This window comes from Dromiciops gliroides, chromosome 2 (assembly GCF_019393635.1).
Source record: "Dromiciops gliroides isolate mDroGli1 chromosome 2, mDroGli1.pri, whole genome shotgun sequence".
In the NCBI taxonomy this organism is placed as follows: Eukaryota; Metazoa; Chordata; class Mammalia; order Microbiotheria; family Microbiotheriidae; genus Dromiciops; species Dromiciops gliroides.
The window spans coordinates 360451749-360474350 of record NC_057862.1 but is presented as its reverse complement, the minus strand read 5'-3'; the positions used below and the strand labels follow the sequence as shown (position 1 = coordinate 360474350).

Below are 22602 nucleotides of genomic sequence, written 5' to 3'. Positions count from 1 at the left end.
AGTGGAAAAGCTGGGATTGGGATTGTAACGATTGGAATGATGCCACCTACTGGAGATTTACTGTAGAAGAGTTCTGCCCATGAAGCGAAGGTCTTTGAGGGCAAGACCAGGAGTCAGGAAGTGACCGGGCTAGTGGGAGGAGGAAGGAAGAGACTGGCGCTCACTCTCGCGCTCTTTCCTCTGGACTCTGGTGGAGAGCGGAGCTAGAAATGTGCTCTCCCTTTAATAGATAGGAATCTAGGCCTTTTTCTCTCTCTTTACCAAATTCTTATTCTCCTTAATAAATGCTAAAAGTCTAACTCTTGCTAAAGCTTATAATTTATTGGCGACCACTCATTAGATATTTTAGACAGTTTAGCTAGAATTTTAGCCCTTAACAGGATAGAGGGTGCCTATACAGCTGCTGTGGCTGCCTGTGTCTTGTTAGGTTATATTTTTCCCACCTTGAGGAGTCATCCTCCTTGTAGCCAGTGGAAGTCAGCTATAGGAGCAGGCAGAGCAAAGGAGTGTTGAACAGAGATGGCATGATTGTCATAATTGGTTATGAGGAGAGGGAGGGTGGGATGTGACCTATCTTCCCACTCTCTATTTATTCACTATACCTTGGGATCAAAGAGAATATGTGATCATGGATGCTGTTTCAGGATCTTAGTGGTCCAGAGATTTGGCTACCATGCTGCATGGTTGGGTGGCAGAGGTTTCTAGTATATGTGAATTGTTTCCAATTCTGGAGTAACTGTAGCTGGAATACAAGACCCCCAGAATATTTTCCATCAATCAGAAAACTAGTGGTTAGAGAAGTCTTGGCTTAGGAAGGGTCCTGCTTGTGCATGAGATATTTCTGCTGCCTGCATCATATCCATGTGTATAGAAAGGCTAATAAGTTATTTTGTCTTCTGTCATCTTTTCCTGTTTAGATTGTAAGTTATGCCCCCTTCACATTGTTCCCCTCCGCAGTACCCAGAGAACTCCTGGAGCAGGCCTACGAGGTACAAGCAGACTTCAACCTCCTTGTGGACACAGTTAGCCAGGACTACACCTTCTTGGAACAGACTCTCTCCAGGTACCAGGGCTTGAAGGTGGGAGAATGGAGGCCAAAGGAGGGGGATGTGCAGGGACTCAGGGCGGGGCCTACGATTTGACTAGGACTATTGACTTCTTATTTTGAAGACTTCTTTCCATTTGCAGTCAGATTGGGTGTGAGTGACATAACCAATATTTTCAACTAGGTTTGCCCAACTTCACTCCAGTTAAGAAATAAATACTCTGTTCTCCGTGCTGCTGCTTTATATATAGCCTGCCCCTCTTGAGCACAACCCAGGCCCATGCCTACCCTGCTCCCAGCATGATTGTGTAATCTGTTACACCCCAAGAGCAGCTGACCTCTTTTCTCCCAAGGGGCCGGGGGAAAGAACTGGCTTTATTCCCCAAAGCTCAGATGGTTTGACGGTGTGCAGTGCGTGACCTGTGGCCTTTAAATAGATAGAAATGTATTTCCACCACTGTTAATGGGGGCCATTGTTGGCCGTAATGGATTTCCTTTCCCCCACATGTTCCTGCTTCCCTAACTCACCCTTTCCACCATCTTCAATCTCCTGTATTGTCCAGGTTGCAGGAAGATGAGTCTAGGCAGGCTCTAGGGGTTCAGATAAACAGAATGATATCCCCTTCATGCCTCTGAGGGCAGAGCAGCACTCAGGACATTCTTATTTCCCTGAGGTCTAGGATGGGAATTTTCATATGAGGGTGATCTGCAGTCTCCAGCCTGACTGAGGGCAACAGGTTTCTAGCAAATGACAAACTGATCTGCTCTTTCATGCTCTTTCATCTCTTTTCTCCATCTCGGCTGGGTCACCATGGAAGAACATGTGATGAAGGTTACTTTGGCTCTGATGATGCAACAAATGTAATGTTACCCACAGGCCCTTGCTAGGGGCAGGTAGGCAATAAAGTGGCTAGAACACTGAGCCTGGAATCAGGAAGAGACTTGAATTTAAATCTGGCCTCAGACACTTATTAGTTTTGTGAACCTGGGCGAGTCCCTTAAACTCTCTGCCTCACTTTCCTCATCTGTATGTCTCACAGTTTTTATAAGAATTAAAGGAGATAATATTTGTAAAGCACTTTGCAAATTTTAAAGTGCTGTATAAATGCTAACTATTATTACTATCATCATCATCCAGTGTAGTTCTTCCTGAGCCTTTTACAAAATGGTAGCAGGACAGGGATAGCTTTTCCTATTTACAGCCTCAGATACATATCCCGAAAAATAAATCCTTTCTATGGAGAACCCTGCATCAGGGAAGGATCCTTGGTGGAAATAGGAAAAAGGTGATATTTGGTATTTACTCTGTGGTGAATAACTCTGCTTTCTGCTTCTTCTTCTAGCACCATTAAAATAGATGACTTCATTGAGAAGCTCTTTAGCATCTACAAACAAGTCCTGAAAGAGGGTGTTGCCCAGGTAACTTCCCCACCTCCCCCACCTGGCCCCTGACCCCACCACCTGCACTGCTGGGCATGGCTGCCTACGGGGCATCTTTTTCTTTCTCTAAAGCATTGTCCAGTGCAGGGGATCACTTGAATTTATCTGGTAGAGTTGACCGGGAGGAACAGATAGTGTCTCACTGGATTTGAAAAGTGTTAATGAGCTCCCGCAGGGTCTTTGGTAGATTCTCTAAGAGTTGTCCTGTAGTGATATGGCCCCAGGGAACCTCTTCCCCCCCATGGAAACAGGTCCGAGTCCCCTGCTTACTGACAATGCCCACACAGATCCCTGGTGACGGCCATCCTCGGCGTTTTGTTTTCCATCCTGCAGACGGTGTTTCTAGGACTGAATCGCTCTGATTACATGTTTAAACGCAGTGCAGCTGGCCCCCCGGTCCTGAAACAAATCGAGATCAACACCATTTCTGCCAGCTTTGGGGGCCTCTCCTCCAAGAGCCCAGCTGTGCATCGGTGAGCCCTTGATACACAGCCACTTCTAGGCCAGACTTTCTCAGGCCACGAGGCAGACCTAAGGTGTCTCCATCCACAAAGGCTGTTAAGACCCAACCTGCTGTAGGCAGAGAGCACTGGCTGTAATGAGAGAGTTTCAGTCACACCTGGGGGAAAAGAACACAACCTTGACTCACAAAGACAGGCCTGGGCTTTAGGATATCTAGTTCCTTAACCTCTCTTTATACCTTACCATAAAATTTTCAGGATTTAGTTCATTTCCACAAGTCGGTACTGAGTGGACTGCTCTGTGCCTAGCCCTGTTCAATACACTTTGGAAGTACAAGAGAACCCATCATCCCCTAACCTCAGCAAGTTTGTGGTCTGCCTGGGAAAAACGAACCATGAGGCAGATTTAAGAGACGTTGTGCAATGGTACAGCAAGGAGACTGATTGTCCTCCTGATGCTGCCAAAGCCCAAGAAGTGTTGTCCTGTAAGCACAGTAGCTCCTGTAGGAGGCTGTGCACTTATTTCAACTTAAAACATGCTTGGGACTAATCCTTAGAAACTGCCTTCAGTGTCAGGTTACAGGCCATCTAATGAGAGAATCAGCCTCATTACTTAAGGTATAAAAGCAGCTGACATTTACAGAACATTTCGAAGTTTACACAACACTTGTGTTCCCTTGTTTGATTACCATATAACCACAGCTTGTTTCTATCCCCAGGTAGTAATGCTTGATCCACCTTATTTGCTAGACTCCACTTAGCGTATTTTTTGCCAGTTTCTGCCTTTACAGGACAAAGATTTGCCACTGTTAAGGTTGTTCCAAAAGAAAGGGCTTTGGGCTCTCTCTGAAAGAAGCTTCCAATGCAGCAGTGGCCTCACTGAAATCAGTATGATGCTTCCCAGGGGGACTCCTTTACACAATAACACTCCCGTGGACAGATGAGTTCTGACGTAATTGATTTTTTTAAAAATATGTGTTTACATTATATTCACACTTCATATGAGATAGTATATAATCTGTCAAGGTGTGTGGTGTAAACAATGAGGTAGATCTCCCTTCAGCAGGAAGAGACCATGGGCTGGAATTGCCAGGGAAGACTCTGGATGAGGTGGGACTCATGGTGGGTCCTGGAAGATCACATTTCTAAAATTCTTTCTAAAATAGTTACTCAGTGGACAGCGTGGAGGCAGCGTTTCTGTTAGGAGGGTGATTAGTTAGTGAGAAGCAGAAGCAGAACACATTCTCTGGGCCCTCAGTAACCATTGCCTTTCCTCCTGCAGGCACGTCCTTAATGTCCTGGGCAAAACAAAGGAAGCTTCCTGTATCCTCTCCAATAATCCCAGCAAGGGGCTGGCCCTGGGCATTGCCAAAGCGTGGGAACTCTACGGTTCACCCAAGTAAGGATGAGAGCAGGAAGGGGCGTCTTTATTCGAGTTATGTGCAGATAGCAGCACCTCATGTACTCCACAGCTCTAAAGAACAGTTCTAAGACTAGGGAGGGGATAGTCCTCTCACTGCACTCTGATCTGGGTAGAGCAGATATGGAGAATGGACGTTATTCCTGAGCACCCCGTTGTGGCAGGAACATTGCTGAGCAGAAGGATGCCCAATATGGTGGAAAGCTTGGAGATGATGCCATGAGGATCATTGGGAGGAAATGAGAATGTTTCTTCTGGAGAAGACAAGACAGGATTCTCTTCAGAGGATCTGCCCTGGAGAAGAGATATTAGGCTTGTTCTGTTCAACCCTAGAGGGCAGAAACAGCGGGTGGAAGATACAGAGGCCTATTGAAGCTCTGGCTGAGGAAAAACTTTGTTACCAATGGGAGTTGTCCAAGGAGACACTCCCTGGAGTAGGAGCTGGAGCTAGGGGTCCTTGTGGGGTTTGTCATAGAGAGAATTCTTGTTCAGATAGGATTGAACCAGATGATTTCTAAGGCCTCTATAATTACAGTTAAATGCACAGTTGCCTGCTAGCAAACCCCCATGTCCCATCTCGGTCTGTCAAAGTAGAAAACCTTCCCTCTCTCCTTTTGCGGTGCCAGCATGATGTATGCTGGTCTAGTTGCCCCTACACCAAATTTTCTGGGCTCTGTAACATGGTGTTTACTTTTTATAATAGTTGTTTGACTGTGACTGCATCTAGAATCCATGCTCTTAGAGTTTGTTGCTTTTCATCTGCTTTGGCAAGCCAGAAATGCAAGTTCATTAGAATTATGAGCAGAGTAAGAGTAGGAAGATCCTGAATGAGAGCTGAAGGGCTTCCCTAGGAGCTTTAATGCCTAGACTTTTGACATTTGTTTTGGATACTTATTTTGAATTACTTTTTTGGTTTTCTTTTGGTTCTCACCTATGTTCTAGACCACTTTAGTTGCTAAATATTGTGTGAGTATTTACCATTGGCTACTGATGATCTTTAGACAAAAATTATTAAGAGATGAGGGGTAAGGGGCAGCTAGATGGCACAGTGGATAGAGCACCAGTCTTGGAGTCAGGAAGACCTGAGTTCAAATCCGACCTCAGATACTTAACACTTACTGGCTGTGTGACCCTGGACAAGTCACTTAACCCCAATTGCCTCACCCCCCCCCCAAAAAAAAAAGAAAGAAAAGAAAATAAAGAGATGAGGGACTGATACTACAATTAGCATTATTATTTATTCTTCGTGAGGCCCTCTCTAACACTTGAGGAAGTCCAGGTTCCTGTTGATGAAGTGGCCTTTCAGAATAATCTGTCGGGGCAGCTAGGTGGCGCAGTGGATAAAGCGCCGGCCCTGGATTCAGGAGTACCTGAGTTCAAATCAGGCCTCAGACACTTGACACTTACTAGCTGTGTGACCCTGGGCAAGTCATTTAACCCTCATTGTCCCACAAAAAAAAAAAAAAGAATAATCTGTCAAGCAGAAGAATTTGTTAAATCATATTTTTAGAGTCTTGGGCAAGAAAAAGATGAGCCTGGAGATTTGGGGGCTGTGCTGTTTGTTTTTCTGATAAGAAGAAGGGGCAGCGGAAAGTGTGCGTGAGAAGAGAAAGCTCATTTGCATAAACTCAGCTAGGGAGCAGCCCCTATTTGCATTTTTTGTCTGGTTCCCTAAGGGAGCACCCACCTGTTGGGAAAACTGTAATGGTGAGGTAGGCAGCACACTGCCCTCAACAAGCTGTCTTCTCTCTTCCCTTTGCCCCTCTTCTCTTATTTCTCTTCTCCTTTCCCATTCCTCTTTTTTTCCTTGTTTTCCGCTGCCTGCCAATGACCTCTGCAGCTAGAACATTTTTCCTTGGTCAGATGAGATGGCATGCTGGCTTACCCAACTTACATATTAATATTTTATAACCCATGAGGCCTCCAGCCTTTGCCCCCTCCTGAAAAGAGGGAAGTCCAGGGCCTTTCACCATGTCCAAAAAACGTGTTGTTAAGCACATCTACATTTCATCCTGGCTCTCAGGCAAATGCTATAGCCAGTCTTTGGGAATGTCACAGGATGGAGCGGATAGTAGCTCCATCTTTCTTGGACACCTACCCCTCATCCTACCATGAGACTAATACTCCCTGTATTACACCAGGCTTTGGACAGTGACTAAATCAGGAAGGCCTAGATTTGAGGTCCAGGAGAATCAGCTAAGAAAAGTCCCAGAGGTTCAGGTAGGGAATAGGTCCAGTTTCAGAAGTCAGGCAGGAGGCGTCAGGAATATGAAGAGAAAAGGGAATCCAGGCCTTGGGATCTAGGCAGATGACCCGAGCATCAAGTGATTACACTAGAGCTGCTATAGCTTCTGAGGCAGCTGGATGCCACTGCCTTCAGTCCATCTTCATTCAGCTCTCACCCTGGAAAGAGCCTATCCCTAGTGAGCCCAAACTGTCGACCCTCTACCTGCCCCTACATCCTTCCCTTCCTTTTTTCCCTAGGTGATATGCACATAATGCAGAGCCCTAGGAAATGATTTAACTCTTGCCTGGGCCTTCCCCATCTATTGCAGCAAGCCAGAAATCCAAGGCCATTAGAATTATGTGCAGAGTAAGAGTAGGAAGATCTGTGTGTCTTAGCATCAAGAGATACTGGGAGGGGGCAGCTAGGTGTTGCAGTGGATAGAGCACCGGCCCTGGATTCAGGAGTACCTGAGTTCAAATCCGGCCTCAGACACTTAACACTTACTAGCTGTGTGACCCTGGGCAAGTCACTTAACCCCAATTGCCTCACTAAAAGAAAAAAGAGATACTGGGAGGCTCCTGATGATGATAATGTTGAGAAGCCTCATATATGGAGTTCTGCATGAGTTGAAAACTATGTCTCCATGTGGGAAATTGACTGACCTCTTAGGTATTGGGGAGGTATAACAAAAAGAAAATGGGATCTATTAAATCAGTGTCCTTTTTGTAGGGCTCTGGTTCTTGTCATTGCTCAAGAAAAGGAAAGAAATGTGTATGATCAACACTACATAGAACATGACCTATTAGCCAGGTAAGTGTGACCCCTTTGAATCTTGCCTGCATCAGCAGTCCAGGGCTTCTCCCAGTGACTTGTGCCTTCTTTCAGGAACATCCATGTGATTCGGCGAACATTTCAAGATGTTGCTAAAACAGGAACTTTGACCCAAGACCGGAAGTTGTTTGTGTAAGTTCCTAGGTGGGCTGCTTCCTAAGCAGGGAAAGTGAAGAGGACTTTGAAAAAGCCACACACCCTTTACCATCTGTAGGAAAGAGTGTGTCAGCCACAAAGTATTCCAGTCAAGGAAAGTGGGTTTCTAATGGGTTGGACAATAATGTTAATAAATGTATTCTGGCCCATAAATGAGAGTATCCTTAGCATTGCCCTCCCTAATCCTGCCAAAGCCAGTATACATACCACATTGGCTCCCGTGTTCTGTCTCTTGTCCTCCATGACTGGGCAATCATGGAAGAGGAAGGGGGAAAGGAATTGACATCCAGTCCAATGGAAGATGTGCCTGGTATTCTGAGTTGGCTTACCCAATTTACATATTAACATTTTATAACCCATGAAGCAAGTTTTTTAAGAGACTGCTTAGTTCTTCCCTGAACTATGACCTTCTCATTCATGAGTTAATTTAGCCACCTGTTTAGGCAGAGACCTTTACGGTGGGAAGCCATGAATCCCTAAGGAAATCCCTAATCTCTGAGGATTTCCCTAAAGTAATCCTACACCAGAGCCTTTATACCGAGAATACCCATTTATTGTGATAAAACTAAAACTGATTTCTCCTTCTTTTAGTTTCCTCTGGCACATTGTCTGGCTCTCTCCTTTGTTTTTTCCCCATTCTCCTTTATGTTATGTTTATTTGTGTGCACATCATCCATCCTGTCAGGCCATAAGTTCTTGGAGGACGTGGTCTGTGTTGCTTTTCTTTATCCCCAGTGCCCATCTTGTATATGGGAAGCAACTTGTTGAATTGAAATGAATTCATGAATTACTTCTGTCATTTATCAACTTAAATAAACCAAACAGTACTAAGTATGGCAAAGGAAAGGGGGAGAAAGCCTTCCAAGTGCAAAAGAACTGTGCTAATTCACACATCTCAGCCTAGTCCTAGGTACTTTAAGCATTAAAGTCCTAGCACCTCGTCACCATAACCACGACATTGTACTTGCTCAGTTAAGAGTAGCACAATGGGGGGCAGGAAGGTGGCACAGTGGATAGAGCACTGGCCCTGGATTCAGGAGGACCTGAGTTCAAATCTGGCCTCGGACACTTGACACTTACTGGCTGTGTGACCCTAGGCAAGTCACTTAACCCCAATTGCCTCACAAAAAAAAGAAAAGAAAAGAAAGAGTGGCACAATGCCTTGGATTTACCTGACCTATTATTTTGTTTGTTTTCCTCTGGTTCTTGGTGCATCCGGTTTCTTCTTTTCTCTTCTTAGCCTAGCTCACCTTCTGGAATTGCCTCCTTTCTTTAGATTACCTGTACCTCCTTTCTTTAGATTACCTGTGCCTTTTGTAGTGGGAGGCATGTAATGTCATGAGGGCTTACCTAGACTGGTTCCAATTAACTCCTAGCTAAGCTTTTGCTATGTAAAGGACACTGCAACCTAGCTTTCTTTCTTTTTTTTTAAATGAGGCAATTGGGGTTAAGTGACTTGCCCAGGGTCACATAGCTAGTAAGTGTTAAGTGTCTGAGGCCAGATTTGAACTCAGGTCCTCCTGACTCCAGGGCCAGTGCTCTATCCACTGCGCCACCTAGCTGCCCCTCAACCTAGCTTTCTTAAGAAGCAAGACTCTTTGATCTGTAAGACATAGGTCACATTTAATTCAATCATTTAATCACCATTATGCATTAACATAAAAAGATTTCTTCATATTGGATTCCAGGAATGGCCAAGAGATTGCTGTGGTTTACTTCCGTGACGGCTACATGCCCAGTCAGTACAGCCCCCAGGTTGGTATTTTGGGTTTAAACCACTGTTTCCTTCCCAGAATACATTTCAGCCTCACACTGGCCCCAAGTGGCCTCCACTTGGGACTCTTCTACTATCAGCCCCTCTACCCCACCCTTTTTTTCCCCATCTTATAAAAATGCATGCATCTTTTTCTTCCCTCTGCTTTCCTGAATGTGATCCCTGAGAGGGGTTCACAGCACCTCCTCCCTGATCCTTTGGAGCAGCTGGGTATCAATGTCCCTTTCTTCCTCAGCTCCCCTCTTCGGTATCAGAGGCATATGCAGTCTTTTCAGAAACCTTCTCTGCCCTCTCTTTCGTGGCCACTTCAGGCCACGGTGGGACTCGTTTCTCCCCAGGCATGCTGTGGTTAGGAAAGACATGCCACAGAAGGGATGGAGGATCACAGGGAACATTAGATAGGCACAGGCTAGCAGCAAGTCATGCTGTGTGTGATACACGGGCACAGCATTGAGGGTTTGTCATACAAAAGTGTTCGGGACCTGGGCTGTCATTTTCTCTTTCCATCAGCTTGCTCTGTGACATTGGGCAGCCCCTTTCTAGGCCTTGCTTTCCTCCTCTAAAATTAGAGAACTGGACTGTAGGTTCTTTAAAGCATCTTCCTGATCCTCTGTGAGTTCATGAAAAAGTAAGAAACCCTGCCTTAGATTGGAGGCTGGCAGGATGGGAGATGGGAATGTCAGGACAGCTGCAATGGGCCTAAAGCTGGTCAGAGAATTGCCTGGGGGCTTCTGGGTAAATTGGGGTATATTATCGGAGGATATATGGAGGGAGGGGAAAACCAAATGAAATGTTTTTACCTCCACTTCTGACTGGATCACACCGTCTAGAGAATGGAAAGTATGCTGGGCAGGAGGCCAGGGAGAGCCAGGTCGGGAGGGAAATGTGCCTAAAGATTTTTTGTCTCAGAGGAGAGTGATTCCGCAGGGAACTGACTGAGAAAGGGTGACTCCTTAGGGGACTCCATACATTCTATGCCAAGGAAGCCGAGCACTTCGGGAGCTACAGAGACGTCCAGTCTGAGTGACATTCAGGGAAAGACATTCAGAGGCTCTGTCTGGTCTATGTGCCCGTGATTGCCAGCCTCATAGACAGGCCATGTAATAGTGTTATATTGGATAGGACTGACATGAAGACTGTGTTGTTTTGGGATACCCAATGACAGAGAAGAAGGGAATGGAGAAAGGACTAAATGAACTCTAGCAGGTTCCTGCTAGTTCTGATATTCCTGGTTCTGTCAGAGCATCTCCAAGCCCTTGGTTGTAAAATACAAGTGCTGTGTTGTTTCTGAAGACTGAGACAGGCTTCCCCAGTTGTCTTGGCTGTGAAGCCAGCTGCCCCATCATGACAGTCTGGGGCAGAGAGTGGAGAGAATGGAACATTTTTTTCCCCTTCTTGCTGCAGAATTGGGAAGCACGCTTGCTCCTGGAGAGGTCATGTGCTGTGAAGTGCCCAGACATAGCCACTCAGCTGGTTGGGACCAAGAAGGTCCAGCAGGAGCTGAGCCGCCCAGGGGTGCTGGAGACCTTGATACCAGACCACCCAGAAGCTGTAGCCCGCCTCAGGGCCACATTTGCAGGCCTGTACTCCTTGGATGTGGTAAATAGTCACCCAAAGCCCTCCAGACCGTTCTATCTCCTAAGATAGAATTGGCCCCCAAGGAGGAGGAAGATTTGGTGGGGAAAGCTGGGCTGTTTGTGGCATGGGTCCTTGGTAGAGAGAGGGGGACCCCTAGTCAGGGTCAGACCCGATTTGTGAGGAGGGAAGGGCTAAATGAACCTCTTGGTGGGACAGACATCAGCACTCTGTGAGAAGGAGCTTGGGAGGTGTGGCCATGGTCAGTCTCAGGCTGTGAGGGGGTCTGGGCCAAGGCAGGGTCACCCTTTCGGTGAAGATGGTGAATTTCTGCAGCTGTTGCTATTTCTGTGCCCATTGCATAGAGCAGTGGCCCCTGCCAGTGCTGGTGCCAGGAGAGGAGGGGCCGCCCTCATGAAGCTCATTTGTTGCTTCGTCTCAGGAGGAACGAGGGGCAGCCCCGAGCTGGCCCAAGGAGCTGGCTCTGACTGTCCTCCATTCCTGACCACTCAGTCCTCGGGTGGCCCGGTGCCAGTATCTGCTCCGGGCTCTTCTCCCAGCCCTGTTTAGTATTTGGCTTAGTGTTGGCCAGGCCCCCACCCCCACGTTAGAGCCATACACCAGTGATGCCAGTGATGGGTCCATTGCCTCATGCCAGGGTGAAGAAGGTGACCGTGCTATCATGGAGGCCATCGCTGCCCCAGACCGATTTGTCCTGAAGCCCCAAAGGGAGGGTGGAGGTAGGTGGCCGGTGGCCCTCTTTCTCTAGGATGTCCAGCGAGGGAAGTAGACAGTGGGACCTCTTAGGCCTTAAGCAGTACTGACAGCCTCCCCCTTCCCCAGCAGTGCCCCCACACCATGCCTCAGGGGTTCCATCCTCTCACCAGATCCTAGGGCCTTGTTTCCTCCTTCCTGCTGGCACCTTCAGACATGTGTTCCCAGAAGATGGAGGCTTTCCCTGGCTGCCAGGAACCAGAATTGTGCCTCTAGCCCAGGGGCAGGGTGGCATTCTCCTTCCTGTTGCCACCTGAATTTGAATTACCCCAACAATCTAATTACCCTATCTTAATAGAACCCCTTATGTGTCTGCCATTTAGGGATTAATTTCAACACTGCTTGAGCCTGTTTATACCTGCAGCCTAGACTGTCTCTTGGGGGAATGAGTTCCTCAGGATTTCAGTTCACTTGTACTCATCCTACACTTACTTCTTTTGAGTATTTATGGGATCTCCCAGTGCCAGGGGACAAGCCCCTGTCTGCCCTGCCCATGCACGGGATGATTTTGTACATGCCTGCAAGGTCCTCTCTGCTTCTTTAGGTAAATGGAGAACCACAAACCCAGCATGTGCAAACAGCCACCAGTGATTGGTGACCTTTGACTTCATGAACAGATGCACTGTGTTCAGGGGTGTCAGGCCTCCATCCAGGTGCTTTAATTAGTACCAACTCCAGCGCTAGGGGCCATATTTGAAGGACATTGACAGACTAGGTCCGTGGCCGGGGAAGGTGATCTGAATGTTAAAGGAACTGGAGGCCCCATAGGAGGAGGAGGAGAAGTAGTAGAGTATATTGAGCATTTTAAAGTTTGCAAAGCATTTTCCGTGCCCACACGTCATTGGAGCCTCTCATCAGAGCCTTACTATCAGGGCACAACCTCCGGCACCCTCCACACTACAGATGAGAGAGTTGTCAGAGTTTGTCAGAGGTAGAATTTGAATCCCGAATCTATTGACTCCAGTTCCATCATTCCATCCACTTACATGAAGGGGAATAGATTGGTTGGTTTTATACCTGAAAAAGACTTAGGGGGAATGTGATCACTGTATTCAAATATGTGAAGGTTTGTCAGGTGAGAAATTGTCCTAGAGGATGGTGGAAGTTATAGGATGCTAAGACATTTGAACTGTTTAGCACTGGAAAGAGCTGCCCCAGGATACACTGAGCTCACCAGGAGTGTTTCTGCAAAGGCCTCTTGAAGGGTCTTTCTCATTCCATCTCTTGCTCTCTCTGTAAACTAGGAAACTAGCTCCCATCATCATTCCTGGTCCTACTGACAGCCATTAGGATAGCCTTCTTGGACTGACCTAATAGGCCGCAAAGCCCCAGTGAGCTAAGCACACAGCTAGGAGCTGAGCTTGCTCAAAACTGGATCAGCTTGGCCCCTTGCAACTGCTAGGGCCTGAAGCCCTCATGGAGCCTTTGGGGTGGTCTGTTTCAGGAAACAACCTGTATGGGGAGGAGATGGCACGAACCCTAGAGCAGCTGAAAACCAGTGAGAAGAGGGCTTCCTATATTCTCATGGAGAAAATTGAGCCTGAGCCCTTTGGGAACTGTCTCTTGCAAGCTGGGATCCCTGCACGTGTGAGCCAGTGCATTTCAGAGCTGGGCATCTTTGGTGTTTATGTCAGGTGAGCCAGTGTGAAGGCTTAAGACAAGAATTGGAACCTACTTTCAGTCGGGAGTCAGGCCACCAGGTGGGTAGGGGTGGTGTGAGGGGATAAAAGGGACAGTGGGTCTCAGGACCTGGGGGAACTCCTTGGTCTGCCCCTACAGAAAGTCAGCCATTGACTGACTTTCAATTAGTCCACATTTCAGTCAGTCAATATTTATTGGGCTTCTACAATGTGCATGGCACTGAGGTTACAAAGAAAGGGGGTGGGGGGTGAGAGACTCTCAGCTCTCAAGGTGCTCACAGGAGGGAGATAGCATGAAAACAGCTGAGTAGAAACAAGCGGTATACAAGATGATTGGAGGCAATAAATAGTGAGAATGGGGAACAGTAAAGGCTTCTCATAAAAAGATGGAATTTTGGCTAGATTGGATATGGGAAGTGAGAGCCTGGGTGGATGGGAGGATGGCGGTGCTCAGAAAGGGGGAGAAATTGGGGGAAAGCATACTGAGATGTCTCAAGATGTCTGCATGACACGGCTATTAGGCAGTTGGAGATCAAGAAAGAGGTTAAGAGCTGAGAATATGATTGACTCCATGGGAGCTGATGGCGTCAAGTGAAATAGTATATAGAGGGAGAGGAGAAGAGGGTCTAGGAGAGGCCACTAGAAGATAGCCATCATTAGTGAGGGTGGGACTGGGACAAAAACCCAGCAGAGGAGACAGGAGCAGTGAGAGAACCAGCATGGAGTGGTGTCACAAACCTAGAAAACAGGCTGTCAGCAGTGTCCAAGGCTGCAGAGAGGTCAAGAAGGATGAGGCTTGGAAAAAGGGTTTGGCATTTAATGATCTCTTAATTTGGAGAGAGCAGTTTGAGATCAGAAGCTAGAATGTACAGAGCTAAAGAAAGCAAGAGAAGTAGAGATGGCCTTCTCAAGTTTAGCCACAAAAGGGAGAAGAGATGTGGCGCAATGACTAGTGAAGGTTTGTTGTGGTTGGAAGACAAGGGTATGTTTGCCAGCAGTAGGGGAGCATCTAGCAAACAAAGAGAGGTTGAAGGTAAGTGGGTAAGTAGAGATTGATGGAGGGCATAATCCTCTGGGGAAGATGGGACGGAATGGGGATCGCTTGGAACAAGGGCCACCTCTTGGTGTGAGGTGGCCAGGGGTAAAGGAACAGGAAGTGGCAGAAGTCTTCTGAGTGATGTGAGCTGAGGAGGGGGAGTAGGAGAGCACTTGATGAGTGGCATCAGTGCTTTTAGGAAAACATGAGGAGGAAAGGTTCTCAGGTGGAGAGGGGGCCACAAGGAGGGAGCTGGTGATGAAAGAAAGGCACCTGAGTTAGAGTCAGGGCTGGTCTTTACTAAAAGCCTTTCATGTCACTCCTCTGGAGTGAGACTCTTCCTCCTTTGCCCCTTCCCCAGCACACACACTCCCCCACCCCTCTGCCTAGGCCTGTTGGTTTCCTGCCAATAAGTATTTCTTCCTCTCTGTTTGCAGGCAAGGGAAGACGCTGCTGATGAACAAGCATGTGGGTCACCTTCTCCGTACCAAATCCACGAAACATGCAGATGGTGGGGTGGCTGCTGGGGTCGCTGTCCTAGACAACCCCTATCCAGTGTGAAGGGCTGGTAGAAACCTTGGTCACAGGGCCCCTGACCCCTGTGTGGATGCAGGTGTGGGGCAGGCCTGGTTAAGTAAATGACCTTGGATTCTCCCCCCCTTTCTTCAGACTTCCCCTCCCTCTCAGCCTAGATTGCCTTCAGATGGCCAGAAAAGCAGCAGGAAACTGTTTTTTTTCCCTGAGCCTTAGGCCCTTGAAACCCCGTGGGATCAGAGGCCTGCCCTCGCCCTCCCCTCTGCCTGTGGACTAGCTCCGCACCCCTCAAATAAAGATGCATTGATTAAAGCTGTGTTCCTGGTTTACTATTGTTCATGCACAGTTCTGTCCAACCCAAGCACAAAGCAGACATTTTCTCGCTTCCATATGAGCCTGAGAAGAATGGTCACACACAGCCAACATTCTTCCACTCGAGAGGATCAACCCTCAACTTACAGCCTTTCTGTCATGGCCAAGGCCTACCAAGAGCACTTCATATAGACTAAAGGCAAGGGTTCTTAGCCTTTTTGGTAAAAGTAGCTGGAGAAGGAAATGGCAAACCATTCCAGTATCTTTGCCAAGAAAACCCCAAATGGGGTCATGAGAGAGTCAGACACAACTGAAATGACTGAACAACAAAAATTTGTGAAACCAAGATGTAATTATTTTTTCCCATCCAGGTTCACAGACCCTCTAAAGCACTGGTGTGTGGTGAATAGGTCTCAAAGAAAGAATGTCCATTTCCTCCATTTTAGAGACTTTATTCCTACAACCACAGGGCTTGAGGGATTCTTTAGCCCCAATGACAGTGGGATGGAGGCAGGAAAGAAATCTGAGACCAGCACAAATGGCAGCAACAGCCCCTCACTTTCCCTGACCTGGCCATCGTGGGGCCTTGAGTTTTGTTCTTCCAGGAGAAAACATCAATGGGGCCCAAGAAAATAGAGGAGGTGCAGTCCTTCCAAGTGGTGAAGCAAATAGGAATCTGTGGGCATTCTTCCCCTCTCCTGATGCCTCCACCAGTAAAGGAAGCAGGATTTTGCTTTTGTTTTTCTTTAAATGGCCTTTTGCAGGCTGTCAATAAGGAGTGATTTCTAGAGAGATCTAAGATAAGTGCTGAGGTAAGTGGCTGGTGCTTCTGGGGAAGGGTCTGTGACCCAGTCCAGCTGAACGTGGACCAAGTGCCTGCCTTCATTTCCAGGACTGCAGCTCCCTTCCCCACCCCCAACCCCTCATCACCTGACTGGCAGAGGCCTCACTTCCTGGGGAGGCCTAGAGGAAGGGGCTGAGCCTGGGCTGTGAGGGACAGAAAGGCCCTGCCCCACATCTTCTGGCCCTGAGGGTACAAGCTACATCTCCTGTTAGTACTCCTGGGTGATGGTTGGCAAGGGGTGGCAAGTTGAACACAGCTTTGGAGAGTCAAGCAGGGATGTCTGGAGAAGGAGCTGTAGGTGGAACCTTGGTTCATAGGACTGTCTGGCAGCGGTGATTGAAAAGATGGCTGATGACAGACTGGTCAGCCACGGTGGATGTATCCCCCAGGTCATGGTCATTCTGTGCAATCTTCCTCAGTACCCGCCTCATGATCTTCCCTGTGTTGCATGACCAGACTGCGGTTAGTTACCCCGGCCTCCCTTTCCTTGACTGTCCCCCTCCCCAGATCTAGCTGGACCCGAGTCCAGCTCCCACTGCTATTGGTCAACCTCAGCCTACCCACAGGAATGAGGATGCAGGCCTACCTGAGCGTGTTTTGGGCAAGCCAGGTGCATTCTGGATGTAATCCGGGGTGGCAATAGGGCTGATTTTTTCTCTAACTGTAATCAAGCAACAAACCTTTACTGAGAATTTGTGCTAGGCACCAGTACTCAAAGAGGTTTTTATGGGGAGATGGTCCTGCTTTTGCTGAACCAAAGCCCATACCCTTGGTCCCCAGTGGGCCAGAGGGATGCTTACCCTGCTTCTTGAGCTCCTCAGTGAGGGTAGGGGTGAAGGTATGGCCTTCCCGGAGAGTGACAAAGCAATAGAGACACTCTCCCTTTACGGGGTGGGGGTGGCTGACCACAGCTGCCTCGGCAATGGCCTTGTGCTCCACCAGTGCTGACTCCACTTCTGCTGTACTCAGCAGGTGACCTGGCAAGGATGGGCATTGTGAGAAGGTAGCTAGTCTTGCTCCAGGCCTCAGAGAAAAGAACCTTGGCTCCTCACACTGATCCTGTATTTGCCATCCACAAGATCACCGAATAAAGGCCACAGGTGATTGTCCAAGGCTGCTTAAATCTCAGAGTTGGAGGAGGACCTCAGAAGGCATCTGATCCAAGCTCCTTCCCAGGCCTGACATCCCCAATGAATGGTCATCCTGCCTCTGTTTGGACGCCCCCACTTGCTCCTAAGGCAGTCCAGCTCCACTTGAGTAGTTCTCGGTTTCAGAAGTTTTTCCCTGAGCTTAGCCGAAATCTGCCTCCCTTGAACCTCTACCCTCGTACAAGTTCTGCCTAGTGCGGCTAAGCAGAGCAGGTCTAATCCTAGCCCTTCAGATATTTGAAGACAGCTATCTGCTCAAAATTTGCTTTTCTCCACGTTTATCGGTCATGATTTCTTTCTTTATCCCAATTATTTTCTTGTGGGTGTTCCGACTTGTCAATACCCCTCCTAAAATCTGGTCCCAGATGTGAGGCTAGGTTTGGAAGTATGGTGTGAAAAGGGATTGGTCAAATGAGACAGGTTGGCATTCCTCACCAGACACGTTGAGCATGTCATCGATCCTGCCTGTGATCCAATAGTAGCCATCTCCGTCCCGCCGACAACCTGAGGAAGCACACAGGGTCACACTCCATAGCTTTCTTGGCACAGAAGCCCTCCCCAGGCAGGGACCCACACCCAGGGAAGAAAGTTGAAAATGGTCCTGGAGCTAAGCAGCTCAAGAGAGGTATGATGCTCTACACAGGCAGATTGAGCCCTGCCTTTTCTGGGTGATACAGCCACAAGAGGTCAGAGACTGGGGAAGTGGGAGGGCTTACCATCCCCTGTTACATAGTATCCTGGGAACTTCCGGAAATAGGTGGCCTCGAAGCGCTCATGGTTCCCATAGACTGTACGCATGATCCCAGGCCAGGGCTGCTTGAACACCTGAAGGGTAGGGAAGGAACATATGGTATCCCTGTTAAGTGTCACATGCTCCAACTTACCCATCCTACTATAAGATAGTAACTGTGTAACCTATCTCATGAATCACATATACATGCCATTGTCATATATCAGCCCACAGGACCATGCTGCCTGTCATAAATCACAAATATCTTCCAAATCCCATTTCCTGTATACTCAGTCATCCACGTCATGGCTGTCCTACACCTGTCACCCCAGGCCTCAGATGCAGCCTTACCAGGTAACCTTCTGCTTCTCCTTCCAGCTCCTCCCCAGATTCGTTCAAGATTGCCGGTGCCACGCCAAAGAACGGGAAAGTCTGGGGGTACAGGCAGATCCAGTGTAGGCAAGGGGTGGATACTAAGGGGATCCTCAGTTTCCCACTGAAGCCCAAGAACTCGGGGCCCATAGAGGCATGAAGGCAACCACTCAACCTCTCACTGCCCCCTCATTCATTATCCTCCCTTTGGGAGATGGGGGGGCGGGGATGGCCAGGATGGCCTCACTCACCGCAGAGCCTGGCTTCATGGGTGTGGCACCAGGCAGAGAGGTCAGCATATGGCCACCCTGTTGGAAGTCAAAGGTCAGTCCTGACATCAGGTTCTCGGCCCCCCAGTTTCCCAGGCATTTCTACTCACTGTCTCTGTCTGCCAAAAGGTGTCCACAATAGGGCAGCGCTGGGCTCCCACCACGCGGTAGTACCATAGCCAGGCCTCCGGGTTGATGGGTTCACCCACTGTCCCTAACACCCGCAGGGATGCCCGACTATATCTGTGAGGACAGGAGCAAAGATTTGGGCACCAGCGACACCAACCAGTTCCCCTGTTACCCAGTGGAAAGAGCCCTGGCCTGGGAGTCAGGAGATGCGAACCCAGGCTGGAGGCTGCTATGACTTGTACATAACAAGGAAGGTGGCCTCCCAACTTTGCATGTCTGTGATGGGGCCAGCCTCTACAAAGAACTGATTCCTCCACCTCAGGGTCACTGCAGGGGTGCCAAGGAGGAAGGCAAAGGTGAGATGTGGGGCTGGGCCTTACTTGGTGACGGGCTCATCCCCAAACTTCATGAGCAGGCGGATAGCTGTGGGTGCTGTGTAGAACTTGGTCACCTTGTACTTGTCCACAACGTTCCACAAGCGGCTCACATCAGGGTATGTGGGGATCCCCTCAAACTGTACCCAACCAAGATGTTACCCCGTGTTACCTCAACCATCTCCAGGGCCTATGCACTGGAACACCCTTACCCCACCAGAACCACTGCCTCCCTCTCAGGAGCCCTCTCCTCTCCAAAACCACCCAGGCCCAACTCCCCAGAGTCCTTGGGGCCTGACCCCTGTCCCAAGCTGGACAGCCCACCCTGTCTCACCAGGACACTGGTGGCCCCATTAGCCAGGGGCCCATAGGTGACATAGGAGTGCCCAGTGATCCAGCCGATATCTGCTGTGCACCAAAACACATCATCCTCATGGAAGTCAAAGACATACTTGAAGGAAGTCGCCGTGTAGAGCATATATCCCCCTACTGTGTGTACCACTCCCTGTGGCAGGAGTGTGAGGCAGAAAGTTAGAGCGCATCGCAGTCGCAGTCCCTTTCTCCTGACAAGCTCAGCCCTAGCCCTCACCCTGCCGGGCCCTTACCTTGGGCTTGCCAGTGGAGCCGCTGGTGTAAAGGATGAAGAGTGGGTCCTCTGCATCGCACCACTCCGGCTCACACTCTTCTCCTTCTTCCCCCAGGATCTCATGCCACCAGAGGTCAACCCCCTGATTCCAGGGGATCTGCAGGGACAGGAGGAGGGAGGGAGGACAAGAACTATGTCCAGGATGGCTTTGGAGGAATTCCCAAAGGGTCTTGGACTCCTCAAGTGGCCATAAGCACCACAGTCTGGCTGGCATTGGTAAGCAAGTCCCACAGATGCAGTCAGGACTCTGTCCTGATACTTCCCTCTTCAGCCCTGGATGGGCCTCATTCAGCTTCTCACACAAAATCCCAGAGATGCCTTGAGGGTGGTCGGTCCCAGCCATGGGGCCTATCTGGTTCTTCAGTGTCTCAGATCTAATTTCTCCACCCTTTCTGCCATTACCATGCTACGTTTGACCCTTAATCAACTCTGGATTGCTGTCATAGTTTTCTCCCCCATTTTCTGGCACTGCCCCCACAATCCAGGGCCCTCATACTACAAGATGACTCTTCCCAAAGCTCAGATTTAGAGCCAAAAGGTCCTGAGAGATCACCAAGAGCACCTTCATTTTGCATATGGGGAAAGAGGCCCAGATGTCCTTTCCCTCCCCATGAACCTAGGGTGGCTTTCCATTTCCTTGGGGGGCTCAAATCCAAGCTCCTCTGCTTGACATTCAATGCCCTCTACAATCCAGCCCCACCGTCCTGCTCCAACCTCATCTTCCTCTCTGGTGAACCCTCCACTTCAGCCAAATTGGTTTCCGCCCTTTCTGACCAACCCCCATTTCCCCTTACGCCCACCCATCAAGGTTAGTACCCGTACTTTCTCCCATGACTGCACCCCTGTCCTTCAAAACCTGTTCATGCTTCATGGTTCACTTCAAGTTCCCCTCCACTGGGAAGCAACAGCTGATCACCCCAGCTCCCGATTCCCCTCCTCTGATTTCCTACAGTGCCTGAAGACTAAACCACAGACCTCAATTCCATCGTCTGGTCTGTGATCATTAATATAGTTTCACACGTAAGTCACCTCTGCCCAACCAGGATGAGCTCAAGAGCTACACTGCATTTCCTCCTCCCCTCTAGAGAGTCTCATAATGCAGCAGCCACAGGGCACCTAGTAGGTGCTCCATAAAGTCATGGGGACTTGAAGATGTCACAGTGTGGGGTACGGCCCCAGCCTCCCCTTTACCTCACCTCCCCACCCCAGAACCACTTTTCAGGGGTAGTGGTTCATGCCAAGAAGTTCCACCAGGCTCCCCAGGGACCAGCTCCCAAGGCCGTAGTAATATACTCTCACCACACACACACACACACACACACACACAGTGTAGATGGACAAACATGTTGATACATGAGTGTCCACAGCTTAGAAGCAGGAATGCATATGCACAAACGTTAGAAGCAACAGGCAGTCGGTGCCCAAAAGCCCAGATGCCACTCTGGCAGCCTGGTTAGCTCTGCGGCAGCGGCTGCTGCATCCCAAGGCTCCAGGCCCTCGCCCTGAGTCAGCAAAGAGGTGGTCTTGTTGCTACTACTCAGGGTAGTGGGCCTCAGGAGCTGGAGCTCCCTCCACTCCCCATGAGCAACTTAGGAAGAGTTCATGTACACATGCCCCACTGGGCCTGGGCACCTGGATCTGAAGCCTCAAGCCCCAGGCCGGGATGCCTACAGAGGCCTCTGTTGACAGGGTCAGGCTTTGGAAATGGATCAGCCCCAGTCATCCCAGAGGCCTGGCACTGATGGTGTCACTCACACTAGCTATCCTCCCATAATGTCTCCAAACAAATGAAGTTCTCAGCCTTGTATGTCTGTCCTCCAGCAATCTATCAAAAATCTCCCTAAATCTGCTTTTACTTTCAAACTATGTCATCTCGTGGGGAAATCAGTTTATATGCTGAGTGAGCATCTAAAGGCTTTGAGTTTGTGCTAAAAAGGCCGGGGCGGGGGGGGGGGGGGGGGGAAGGAAAAGTGATGCAACTCCACTGTCCAGAGCTAGTGAATAAGCATCCACTCCCCATTCCTCATGGCTTCTACTTGCCCCCTCTTCCTGTACCTCTCCACACACACAATTTAGCCATTCATTTAATCTGCACTGAGGTCAGGTAGTCTCTGAATACCATGGTATATTGAGGGCCAACCCCAAGGCCAGTACCCAGGAATGGCTAATCCAAGACCCACCTGCAAGGAAATAGGCCAAATCCAGTACCCAGAGTTTGAAAGGACTCTGAGACATATGAAACAAAAGCAAGCCAAGTTTTCTGGTTCTCTATCCTACCGACACTCATCTTATTACCAAAGGAGCCTTCAGGGAGGTCCCTTAAAATAATAACCCCAACTTGTGGGGCAGCTAGGTGGTGCAGTGGATAAAGCACCAGCCTTGGATTCAGGAGTACCTGAGTTCAAATCCAGCCTCAGACACTTGACACTTACTAGCTGTGTGACCCTGGGTAAGTCACTTAACCCTGATTGCCCGCCCAAAAAAAAAAAATTAATCCATTAAGGGGGTGGCTAGGTGGCGCAGTGGATAGAGCACTGGCCCTGGAGTCAGGAGTACAAATCTGGCCTCAGACACTTAACACTTACTAGCTGTGTGACCTTGGGCAAGTCACTTAACCCTAATTGCCTCACTAAAAAAAAAAATATGAACTATATTGTGACCTCTATCCAATCCAGCACTTGATTCTAGCTACCAATGGACATGCATACCCCTGCCTTCCCAGCAGGCTTTGCTCTGGTCCCATTTCTCCAGCAAGACTATCTGCCTCGCACAGGTCTAGATGCCACAGATCATAGAAACTGGGCACACACACCCCTCCCACAGCATGGTGTGGTTTTGGGTGGCTCACTGCCCCTCCCGACGTCC

At 49.0% G+C, this 22602-nt stretch overlaps 2 protein-coding genes across 9 annotated transcripts in view; one reads left to right on the top strand and one right to left on the bottom strand.

Moving 5' to 3' along the window:
• The window catches only part of GSS (glutathione synthetase), a 28504-nt gene extending 13279 nt beyond the window's left edge, over nucleotides 1-15225 (top strand). For all 7 annotated transcript variants that reach the window (XM_043982348.1, XM_043982342.1, XM_043982347.1 and 4 more), the window contains 11 exons: nucleotides 918-1063; nucleotides 2389-2464; nucleotides 2819-2958; nucleotides 4229-4345; nucleotides 7323-7403; nucleotides 7479-7556; nucleotides 9269-9335; nucleotides 10759-10953; nucleotides 11588-11669; nucleotides 13148-13337; nucleotides 14817-15225. In XM_043982348.1, the coding sequence (XP_043838283.1) occupies nucleotides 918-1063; nucleotides 2389-2464; nucleotides 2819-2958; nucleotides 4229-4345; nucleotides 7323-7403; nucleotides 7479-7556; nucleotides 9269-9335; nucleotides 10759-10953; nucleotides 11588-11669; nucleotides 13148-13337; nucleotides 14817-14940 (1296 nt within the window). In that variant the 3' untranslated portion in view covers nucleotides 14941-15225. The remainder of the gene's footprint in view (nucleotides 1-917; nucleotides 1064-2388; nucleotides 2465-2818; nucleotides 2959-4228; nucleotides 4346-7322; nucleotides 7404-7478; nucleotides 7557-9268; nucleotides 9336-10758; nucleotides 10954-11587; nucleotides 11670-13147; nucleotides 13338-14816) is intronic.
• Nucleotides 15226-15661: 436 nt separating this feature from the next.
• ACSS2 (acyl-CoA synthetase short chain family member 2) overlaps nucleotides 15662-22602 on the bottom strand; it is a 31201-nt gene continuing 24260 nt past the window's right edge. For both annotated transcript variants that reach the window (XM_043982339.1, XM_043982340.1), the window contains 11 exons: nucleotides 19697-19834; nucleotides 19426-19596; nucleotides 19098-19231; nucleotides 18699-18831; nucleotides 18571-18627; nucleotides 18299-18379; nucleotides 17934-18042; nucleotides 17653-17721; nucleotides 16870-17046; nucleotides 16656-16730; nucleotides 15662-16508 (listed from right to left, as the gene is read on the bottom strand). In XM_043982339.1, the coding sequence (XP_043838274.1) occupies nucleotides 16381-16508; nucleotides 16656-16730; nucleotides 16870-17046; nucleotides 17653-17721; nucleotides 17934-18042; nucleotides 18299-18379; nucleotides 18571-18627; nucleotides 18699-18831; nucleotides 19098-19231; nucleotides 19426-19596; nucleotides 19697-19834 (1272 nt within the window). In that variant the 3' untranslated portion in view covers nucleotides 15662-16380. The remainder of the gene's footprint in view (nucleotides 16509-16655; nucleotides 16731-16869; nucleotides 17047-17652; nucleotides 17722-17933; nucleotides 18043-18298; nucleotides 18380-18570; nucleotides 18628-18698; nucleotides 18832-19097; nucleotides 19232-19425; nucleotides 19597-19696; nucleotides 19835-22602) is intronic.